The sequence below is a fragment of the Fulmarus glacialis genome, unplaced genomic scaffold (assembly GCF_000690835.1).
Source record: "Fulmarus glacialis isolate BGI_N327 unplaced genomic scaffold, ASM69083v1 scaffold23512, whole genome shotgun sequence".
In the NCBI taxonomy this organism is placed as follows: Eukaryota; Metazoa; Chordata; class Aves; order Procellariiformes; family Procellariidae; genus Fulmarus; species Fulmarus glacialis.
Genome location: NW_009200112.1, coordinates 37945 through 48870, shown reverse-complemented (window position 1 = coordinate 48870; position 10926 = coordinate 37945). Strand labels below are relative to the sequence as shown.

Genomic DNA, 10926 nt, shown 5'->3' with positions numbered 1-10926 from the left:
CAGTTAACAATAAAACAAATAAAAAATAATAATAAAAAAAAATTATAAAGAGTAGTAACCTTCTTAATGGCATATCAGTTGACCTAGAGTAGTATTTTTGTAGCTATCACAATAGAAAGCTTTTCATAGAATGTGGGGCTCTGTAAATTTAGAATTTAACTTTTGAAATCTTTGTTTCTTAGACTTAACTAAGCTCAGCGTGTTTCATGTTTATATGGTGGTGTAAAAAACAAACCAAAAAACTTCCACGTCGTCATTTTTTTCTTCTTTTCAGCTGGTGAAGCTTTGTATTGCAATGATTGATACTGGGAAAGCATTCTGTACAGCCAACAAGCAGTTCATGAATGGAATTCGAGACCTGGCACAATATTCCTGTAAAGATGCATTGGTTGAGGTAAGTTCTTTAAGAGGTGAAAATGGAAGGAGAAAAGCATAACTTAAGAAGGGTAAAATATAACAGTTGGCAAGAGAAGTAGCTGAAGTTTATACTATTATTTGCCTTTTTGCTCCTTTTTCTTTGAGATGTCTTAAGAGTGAGCTTTTTTGACTGTGGTGCACTGCAAGTGCCTGTGCTGTTTAGTTTCAGCTTTAACCTGCAATGGCAAGGGTTTTCCAAATTCCAGAAAATGTGTATTAGGTTAGGAATAGTCTTCTTGGGAGGAGTGGAGAAAGTCAGGTTGAAGCTGTGAACAGCTGCCCTGTTTACTTTGCTGAATAAAGGGGTTCTGTTAATGAGATCTGAAGAGCTGTTTCTCTGCAACTAAATTCCTTGAGTTGATCTCTTGGGCCCTGGAACTGGCACTCTCCAATACATAGAAATTCAAATTTTTAAATGTACAGAGCCCGCTTTGATGGTGTAACCTCAGACTGATGTCTTGTTAGGCTAATTTGGAACAGCTAATATTTCCTATCTATGTTACTTTGAAATGAGGTATGAAATTGTTTAATATGCAGGTATAATTATGTGCACATCTCTGTGTATATTATCTATATTTAATGCCTCTTATGTAATAGAACATCAATTGCAGGTATGCATCTTCACACACTAGTTGGAATAGATAATGCCTGCGAACTTCAGTATAGTCTGTGTGCAACTGAAACTGTTGTTGTCTGGAAATTTACTTGCTAGAAATGTAGTGCGATGGCAAACTAGTAAAACTTACATTATTTGATTCCAAGTAGGTTTTTGTTACACTTGTTGTGTAAGCAATAAGCAGTTATCCAAATATATTAGGGATCTGTGTTTGAGACATCGATTCTACAGATCGATGTTGATGTTGCTAAGCGTATCAGCTATGAGGCAGTAGATCCTACAGTAAATGTGTGTGTACTGATGATTACAACATGTGAACCAGGTTTTTGGAGTTAGAGTATTAAACATTAATAAATATGGAGTAGTGTAATATTAAATATTGTAAATTAATGTGTTAAATTATGTGAACTTCCCATAGTTTAGTCAACTTAATTTGAGTTTTTCCTGCTTTGCTTCGGTTTGGTCCTTTATATATAGGTAGGTAGCAGTAACATTTTTGTTGCTTGTAGCTTTAATAGATTTACTTGATATTACCCCCATGTTCTCCTTCTAGCATAATGGTTTTAGTTTAATAATCATGCTAAGGAAAATGAATTTCCAAGTGCTTTTCTGAAAAGCTGTAAGCCTCTGAAACGCTGCTTTCGTGCTGTGTATTTGGTAGGGCTTAACTTAAACCACTTTGTTTTTCTCTTTACAGACCAGCTTGACAAAGTTCTCTGACACCTTACAGGAAATGATCAATTATCACAATGTAAGTATTTCTAGCTGAAACTGATAGCTTACCTCCAGTTATATTTGATAACAGAATAATGCTAAAAATTTTTGTTGATACTATTTGCAAAGTCATGGTTTAAGTGGTATTAAATACCTCTCATTTTATACTTGTAAATATTTTATTTATATTTTGTTTATGAAGTATTTAAAAATCTGCAGAAAAGGGGATATTTATATCTCGCTTTATTTTTTGTTTGGAATTTGTAAGCCTTACTAAAAGCCAGTGCTGTAAGACAGAGTAAATACTGGATTGTTTCATCTTTTTTAATCAAACTGATGCGTAGCAGTGACAAACTATGAGCATATTTGTTTGCTGGACTGAAATAATTATTACCTTTTCCATAATTTCTACTTCTTTCCCCATCCTTTATAATGGACAAAATGAAGCACCTCTGATTTGTGTGTAGTTTTCTTTTTGGAAGCATGACAGATTTAGACAAGTGCAGAGAAAGGAGAAAATGCTAGGATTTAAGACTAATAGTGATTTTAGCATGTCAGACTTCATCAGAAAGCTCAGTTTTGCCTGGATTAAAAACTGATTTTTTTTTTGTTCTCCTTGAAAGAGTTTAGTCTTGTATCCTGAAAGCCAAAGGGATGTGTTCGTTTTTCTATTTTCTTCATCTTGCCTGGGCCCCTACTGCTTTTCTTTCATTTTCCAGCAAATTGCTGGAAAGTAACTGAAGTGTCTTCAAAGTGCTGAAAATATGCAGGGCACTTAAAATTTATTTTTTTTATACCACTACGAGTTTAAAATGTAATGAGATACAGAGAATGCAGTTCAAACAGCTTCAGCTGAAATTAAGTTTGTTAGCATTAACTTAGCTTCCTAAAACTGTCTTATTAGGCATTTTTTTGAAAATGCATGCTTTTAGAAGGGAAGGGAAACAAAGGGAAGCGGGTGAATACTGTTGAGTTGGATTTCCTTTCCATTATATGAGGTGTACATATCTACACCTAATATAATGAAAACTGTGAAGAAGGGAGTAAGTGGACAGTGATACTTTGATGGTAAAGAGAAGCTAGTGCAAAGGTTCAAAGCAGCAGTAGTGGAAGAAAGTGTTACTTTCGTGTCAGTGATTTCTGCAGGTTAGATTGAGCAGATGAATCCAGTTCGCTGTCTCTATTTTATACTCTTAATCACACTTCTTGCTGCTTGTTACCCTCTAACCATGTCTTTGCTATATGGTATGCTCTTTTTGACACATCTGACCTGGGTCCTATATTCTTGCTGCTGTTATTGTTCTACATGATGGTGGCTTGCAGCGCTTTGGTAAAATTTGGCACACCACAACTCTCCCTTTAGGGCAGTTTGAAGGCAGAAAGCAAAGAACAAGCCATATTAAAAGCAGATTTCTTTGCAGATCTATGTTGAACCACTCCGAGTTCTGTCCTGCTTTTTTTCCCTCCACTTCCTTGCTGTGTTCAAGCATAGTGAGTAGAACAGTGGCTTTTACCAAAAGGCACAAATATAAGAAGTGAGGCATGTTATGGGGTTCTGATGTAGAGCTTTGCCAGACATGTTGTGGTCCTGCGTTGCTTTATGTGAATAGCAGGACTTACTAGCTCAGAGCGTCAGCGCTGTTGTTGACCAAGTTGGCAGGAGAGCCATCATGAGTGAGAAGAATCTAGAGGAAGAAAGATGAGAGGCAGGCATCCTCCAGAGGAAGGAGGGAAGGGGTAGGAGATGGTCCCTCTGAGATCTGGATGACTGTCAGTTTTCTCATATGAGGCTTTGCTACAAATAAGGCTAGGAACCAGACTAATGCAGTGTTTTCACTGAGTCAGCAGTGGGGGAGTAGCTTTGACAGCTTATGGCAAATAGCAGCTTTCTTAGACTTGGTTTGGAGTGTGTGAAAGGTAATGTGTTGGAAAGGCTGTAAATCTAGTCAGATCATGGTCTGGGTACTTTTTTCTGTTCTTTTAGGGAAAAAATGTGTATGTATTTTTCTGCCTAGCACTTTTTTCCTCTTCATTACTGTAAGCAGAATTGCAAGGCTCATGTTTCTGGGAGTCCACTAATCAGTTGAGTTCCCATCTGGTTATACTCTTTCTGTATTGATCTTGATTGGTGCACTCCTCAGGCACTGGCAAGCTTAAATGTCGGCAGTGGGAGTAGTCCCAGCATGACTCCCAGCTTGTCAAGAAGTTCTTTATCTATTCTAGTTGTCTGTTTTTCTGGTTTCCCCAAGTGGGAATACAAACGGGATCTTCCATGTGTTACTGTTAGATATAGGACAATTCAGGTTGGAAGGAGCCTCAGGAGACGTCTGGTTCAACTGCCTGCCTAAATCAGGGTCAGCTCTGAGGTTGGAGCAGGTTGCTTAGGGTTTTATCCCATTTAGTCTTGAAAATTTCCACAAATGGAGACTGGATGGAGGATATAGTACCACTGTTAATGGGTGACTTAAACTCAGTCGTGTTTTCCTTTCTTCAGTGTTTCTAGAAAAGAGAAACAAGCTGGTAAGGGTTTGCTGTCAGTACTTGGCATTGCATGGCTTTTCATTCCCAAATTTTGTGAATAGGGAAACTAAGACTGAGAACATTTAAAGAAAATATTGTTTGACCTGAAACTTTGAGTTCTTGACTTGCTCTTTCAATAAAGTTACTTAACACTTAAAGGTCTTTACCTTTTGGAAGAGATTCTGTTCAGTTGGGCCAACTACTACTTCCTTATATTCTTTCACATCTTTAATTTTTTGTGATCGTGCCTTGTATATTTCTGTAATGCAGAATGGGAGGTGTAGAGGAGTTGGAAATTAAGGTCTGCACAATGATAAGTGGCAAAAGGATTTGTCCCATAGCCATTGACCTGTTCCATTTTGTCCTAAAGCTCAGAGAGCAGGTGTGAAGCTGAAGGAATGTGCGTTTTCATTTCTCAGTTAGAATTTCTGGTGTCATAAGAGAAAATAGAAGTTGTCTAACATTCAGTTATGCTTTGGCCTCGGAAACTTAAAAAATTTCTCAAGCTTTACTATTTGAATGAGTAGATTATATTCTGCTCCTCTCCCTCCCCCCAGTCTCCCCAATTCATAAGAAATCTGAGAAGCATGGCTTAGAACACTTAATCTTAGAAAAAGAAGCAGCCATTCTTCTTAGCAGTTCAACAGTGGGTGTTTTTTTACAAACGTATTATGTAAAGGAGATGGTACTAATTACTAACATAAATGTATGTTACGTTTTCAGCATTAATTTCAGTCTGTGGTTTTTTTTTCCGGAAGTTAAGGGCATGTTCTTTCTATGGTTTCATCTGTCTTTTAGTTGTTGGTTAAATTGTGAAAGTCTTTAAGAATCAAAAAAAGTTGTTACTTAACATTCAAAGTTGTTTCTTGAAGGCTGTTTGTACAGTAATATTCTTGACTGTTTAATAATCATAATGAACATGTTCTATGAAAGTGGGCATGTCTTACATTGTCAGGATGAGAGAGTAAGATGCCAGGAGCTCTTGTCTCTCCTTGTAACCACAGTCTGTAAGAAAAGACCAGCAAAAGGTGTTTGGTTTGTGTTATTTTCCTTACTTTATTCCTTTTTTTTTTTTTATTTATTTCAAAACTGCTTTGAAGGGTTTTATATTTTGATAGTAGACACACGTTGGTTTAATAATAATTCTCATCTAATTCTGCATAATAACCATGTGTATGTCTAAAATGAAAAGTTTTGAATACCCTAAGTTATTGACCTACATAATAATGCTTTTCTTTCAGATCCTGTTTGACCAAACCCAAAGATCAATTAAAGCACAGCTTCAGACTTTTGTTAAAGAGTAAGTTAATTTGCACGTGTAATGGGAAAATTATAGGTGAAATAGAACTTAAATGCGTCTGATTTGAGTAGGTTGGTGAAACATCTTTCCTGAAAATTGCCAGCCATAAATTGAGAAGTGCGTATTAAAGCTTGTCAAAAATCGCCCCAAATCAGTGAACCTTTAGATCCAGCTGCAGAAATGTTGAAATAGTATGATCTTAATTACATGTTGTCATTGTCTAAGTTTAGGGGGGAAAAAAGTGCTTACCAAAGCTTTTCCCCAGTAACCATGAGATGCATTTATTTAAATTTCAATTTTGTCCTTTCCTCAGAAGAGAAAGACAGAGAAGCTTCTATCATGCTTTGTATAATTTCCATTTCATCCAAGCATTTATTGAAGAATATGAAAACAAAGAAACTAGCTATAACAGTCACAAGCGTGGTCTGTCTAGTGTATCTTTAAACACTTTTTTCCTGCTTTGGAATTAATTTGTTATCCATCTTTCCTTTGTCTTTAGAGATATTAGGAAATTTAAAGATGCAAAGAAACAGTTTGAAAAAGTTAGTGAAGAAAAAGAGAATGCTCTAGTAAAAAATGCCCAAGTTCAAAGAAATAAGCAACACGAAGTAGAGGAAGCAACCAATATTTTGACTGCAACACGGAAATGTTTTCGACACATAGCTCTGGATTATGTTCTTCAGGTAAGTGCAGCAATAAAAGTTACTTTTTAAAACAATCTGTTACATATAGTTAGAGATCTGTCCTTCAGCAGTTCTTATTATAAGCTTCTCAGAAGCTGTGGAGATTCAGTGAAAAAAGAATAACTTTGCAAGTAATTTCTTTTTTAATGAAATCTGAGAAAAATTAATTTACTTGATGCATTCTTATTGCTTAATACCAATTGCTTTGGTATTCAGTGCTGTTGCTGTAATGGCATAGTTTAATTTTCAACTTGAACATTCATTTTGAAAAAAACAGTATTTGCCTGATACTTAAATGTATTTCGTGACTTGGCTATGCTGTAGTTCCTTGGAAATACAAATTACCTGAATAATTCTGATATAGGATGTTGGCTACTACTACAATTTCAGCTGTTTGCTTTGGGTTTTATTTAACAAATCCTACTTGTCTAGAAGCCTCGGATTTTGGTATTGTGCCATAGGGGAAATCAAGAACATAACTACTCTTTTGCTTTTTAGTGCAGATCTCCTATAGAGTTTTGAGAGGTATTCTCTGTCCTACTACTTTGAATCCTGTGAAATAATAATAAATTCTTTGTCAATACTTACAATTCATCTGTTTCATAGTTACCCACAACTGCAGCAAAACAGGATTATTGCACTCGGATGATATGAGGGGTTTGGGGCTCCTATAAATGTGTCTGGGGTTCTTCTATGATCAAACACAGAACAACCCTTTAAAATTATGTTAGTTTTGTATTAGGCATTATCATCTTGATTTGTGACAGTCCAGTCAGTTATTTAAAGCTTAGTTAACTCTTCTTTAAATTGCATGTATTACCTGTGAAGTGGAATCGATCTGAGCAGCCTGGGCACATGCACAGATACGATGGTCAGTGGTCAACACTGAATTCCTGCCTTTTGAACACTAAGGACAAAGTTAATTTTGATGTTTAAAAAGTCATGTGAATTATGTACCACTTAATTATTTGTACTAACGTCAAATAGTAGCAGGGGGGAAGCTGGCAGTCATTACTATAGGCCAGTTCCTTGTGTGTGCATTGAACTGCAGATCGTTTGCCTCCTGGAATTCGTACGTTCGAAGTATGAGCAGTTCCTGTGATAAAGATGCATTTAAAGTAACAGGGAAAAGTTTCAGCATCTCTTAATTAATGCGGGCAAAAATGAATTCAGCTTTAGGAATTCTTTCTACTTGGGTGACTCTTTTCTTCTGGAAAACTGGCTTCAGAACTATGGTCTCTTTGTAGCTATATTGGCTTTAAACTGTATTTCAAAACCTTTGTTTTCCTTTTATATTTTTTTTGCCTTGCAAGTTGAGGGTTTGTTTTATACAAACAAATCTTAATTATTTTTGCTGCAGAAGGTTTTCCAAAATACTGACTATTTAAGTATAGAAGTACAGTCTGGTTTTGATTATAGCGTCAGTAAGTTTATTTCTTTCGCTGGAATTTTAAACTGAGGTGTTAAATTACAAAATCATGCATGTTTCTGCTAAACGGGGCTTTTAAAGTAAAATCTGTAGTTCTGGATGATAACCTTAAAGATTAGGGGACAAAGAGGATAGAGGAGCTAGGTGAATGTGAAAAATCAGTTATTTTTTCTATGTAATGTGAAATTCTTCAAGTTCTAGGGCAACACCATAGGTCAGTGACTTCAGCTAGCTTAAAAGTGCAAGTATATATGAAAAGTTACTTGTTGAAGCTATTATGATCTTCCTTGTTTCAGAAGCTGGGACTATATCCCAGTTTTGGGACACTTTGGACAATGTCAGCCCAAGGGGGAAAATAAACATGCCCCCATCCTTTCGTCTCCCCTGGCAGGAGACGGCAGTGGTGCTGAGTGCAGCTTCTTTAAGAGGTTTGTGGGCTGGGTTAGCTCGTACTGTCAGAAAGGGTATTTGAAACATGTTGAATTCAATCTCTTGGAAATGGGTACCAATTTTCCTTGCTTGAAAGGTGTATTGTATTACTTTTAGCTAGCATATGATGTCTTATATTTTCCCTTCTAATATAAGAAAGTTGTGACTATCACTGTAAAATTCTAGTTTCGCAAGCTTTTTCTGATTGCATCACTTTAATATCATGACAAAACTAGCATGCATCTTCTTTTAAAAGTGCTTTGTGAAGTCTGATATTAAGTTATGTTCTTCCAATGTTTTAAGCTTTGATATGATTATTTGGAAGTAACTTGAAGTTTACTTCTGTGGGGAAAATTTGCAAGTAGAATAAAATAAGTTGCTTGGTTTTTTTCAGATCAACGTTCTTCAGTCTAAAAGGAGAGCAGAAATCTTAAAATCAGTAAGATACGCTTTATTTTATATTTAAATATTGTATTTAAATATTTAAATACATCTGAAATTAAAAATGTGGCTGCAAAGCAGTATGTTAAAAATTTAGTTCTTTTACCCATCAAAACATTACCAGTACATTTGGCACTTTGGTGACAGTCAGTTTGGCCTTTACTATAACTGGGCATAGATGCTTAACTGTTTTTGGCAATCCTTTTGGTTCAGATTTGAAGACTTTAAGGTTTTCACTGCTGTTGACTCTTTGGTATGTGTTTCATGGTTAAAACTGAGCTTTGTCTGCCAAGAATTCTGCTGTTTAGGTCTGCTATATTAACTTATAAACAATAAGTACTTCTAACACTACTTAAGCTCTTTCTACAAAAATGGTAGGTTTTATGTAAATAGCATATTATAATAGCAAATATACAGTATGCTTTAGTATGGTATCTGCTAAATTAATATACAGTTATATCTGCATGCTAGTTTTCTTCTGATTGTACTCCCTTTTCTGCTTTGTATTATCTCTGTAAAAAGTTTACTGACGTGGAGACTGACAAATTAAATGGTGCTTTTCTTTCAAAAGTCTAAAGTTGCACTCCCATAATATCCTTAATTCCTTTAAATAGCAAAAACTTTAGTTGGATCACAACTTTATAGCTGCTTGCCATTCTGCTCTTCCCAACTAATTTTCTTTTTTTAAGTCTGGACAGTCTTCTCAGCTATGTTCATAAAGGTTATGGTTTTAGATCATTAGTAAATATATTCTGTAGCCCCTCTCTAATTTACATATCCTAGTTAAACAGGAGATAACAAAAGTTTCGGGTGACATGAATTAGAAGTAATTTTCTGCCCTTAAGTAGATTTCTTTTGTTAATGGGGTTAATCCTATTAACTAATTTCTTGGTTCTTTGCTGCCTTTACCTTGCATATTTATTTACAACATTGGAAGCTCTATGAGGTATTGATGTAAAATTGCCAGGACACAAGAGAGCAGAAATTAACCCTGGAATTGTATTTTAAGTTTGTTCATGTGGATTAGTTAAGTGATATATTTGTGATATCTGACAAATATTTATCCTTTTAAAAATATACTTTTTTCCTTCTAGATGTTATCATTTATGTATGCCCATCTGGCTTTTTTCCATCAAGGCTATGATCTTTTTAGTGAACTTGAGCCCTACATGAAAGATCTTGGTGCACAGGTAACAAATTACTTTAAAAATTCATAACTGTATGCTAGAGTGGATGGAAACTTGATATATGCGTACGTATCAGGTACATCATAGATTTATTCAACAAAAAGGGAACTGTAGTGTGATAAAGGCAAAGCATAAAAATACACTAGGTGGCTTGAATGAAAATAGTTAGAAACTGAAAGTTGTCTGTTTACTAAAATTAATGCTACCTTTAGGATTTACATACTTAAACATAGCCATGTAGTGCTGTTTGAGGTATTCTGTAGTATTTGGGACACAGGACTATTTTGTTTTAAAAATTTTTGTATATGACTCATGTTATAAATATATTTAACAATAAAAAGTAGATTAGGTTTTTTCTTCTACTTTACATTATTTACTGTATAAATTATGCAGTATGCCAAAAACAATATTTCATGTTAGCAACTTAGACCATAAAACAGAAGTCTGATTTTAATAAGTAGTGCAAAACTGAGTTCATACATTGAATCGTTCTTGCCCAGTTTTGTTGTTTAAGTTTAAGAACACATAATTGCAACTTATGGGTTTTCAGTGAGGGACTTATGGAAAGGTTAGATGGACCTCAGTCAACTGCATACAGGAGATGTTGAAAATGGTTATGCAAAATAGATTAAGAACATACAGTATTCAACTGAAGATCTGTGGTGCAGGAAGACTCAGCAGTGTCTTGACTTGTTTTCAGTGCAAGTTGAATTGGCCTGGAAATACTTGTACAACACTTCTTTTTTTTTTTTTTTTTTGCCTCTATCTGAGGACTTGCAACAACTGCAGTGGTGCAAAACCCTCTATTGCCACTTCCCCGTCTGATCCACAAAACAAAGCCAACCCAAATTCTAAGTGTCTGTCCAGATACAAAATTAAATAAATGACAGCAAACATTTATTTGCATTCATCTCAAGTAGATGTGTCACTGAATGTCTAAGAAATGACATTGTTCTGAGCTGGTTATTCCTGCCACAGCGCTGTTTGTCATCTGTGCCCCTCAACCTGCTTCTGTGTCTGTGCAGTGAAGCAGATTGGGAACTGTAGAAAATAACTCCCAACAATCAATGTCTAGTTATTTTTCTGCTAGACTAGTCCCCAGTCAGGTTACTGTGGGTCTTAATTACTTGTACAAACATACGTCAGGGAGGTGTGCACTTGTGTGTATGCATGCGTGTGGCGAGCAAGTG

At 35.5% G+C, this 10926-nt stretch overlaps 1 protein-coding gene across 1 annotated transcript in view; it reads left to right on the top strand.

Annotated features, from left to right (window-relative positions):
* The first annotated feature begins 295 nt into the window (after positions 1–295).
* The window catches only part of ACAP2 (ArfGAP with coiled-coil, ankyrin repeat and PH domains 2), a 44047-nt gene continuing 33416 nt past the window's right edge, over positions 296–10926 (top strand). The window contains exons 1-6 of the mRNA XM_009573491.1: positions 296–394; positions 1731–1784; positions 5509–5567; positions 6067–6250; positions 8503–8547; positions 9644–9739. Coding sequence (XP_009571786.1) covers positions 296–394; positions 1731–1784; positions 5509–5567; positions 6067–6250; positions 8503–8547; positions 9644–9739 — 537 coding nt within the window. The remainder of the gene's footprint in view (positions 395–1730; positions 1785–5508; positions 5568–6066; positions 6251–8502; positions 8548–9643; positions 9740–10926) is intronic.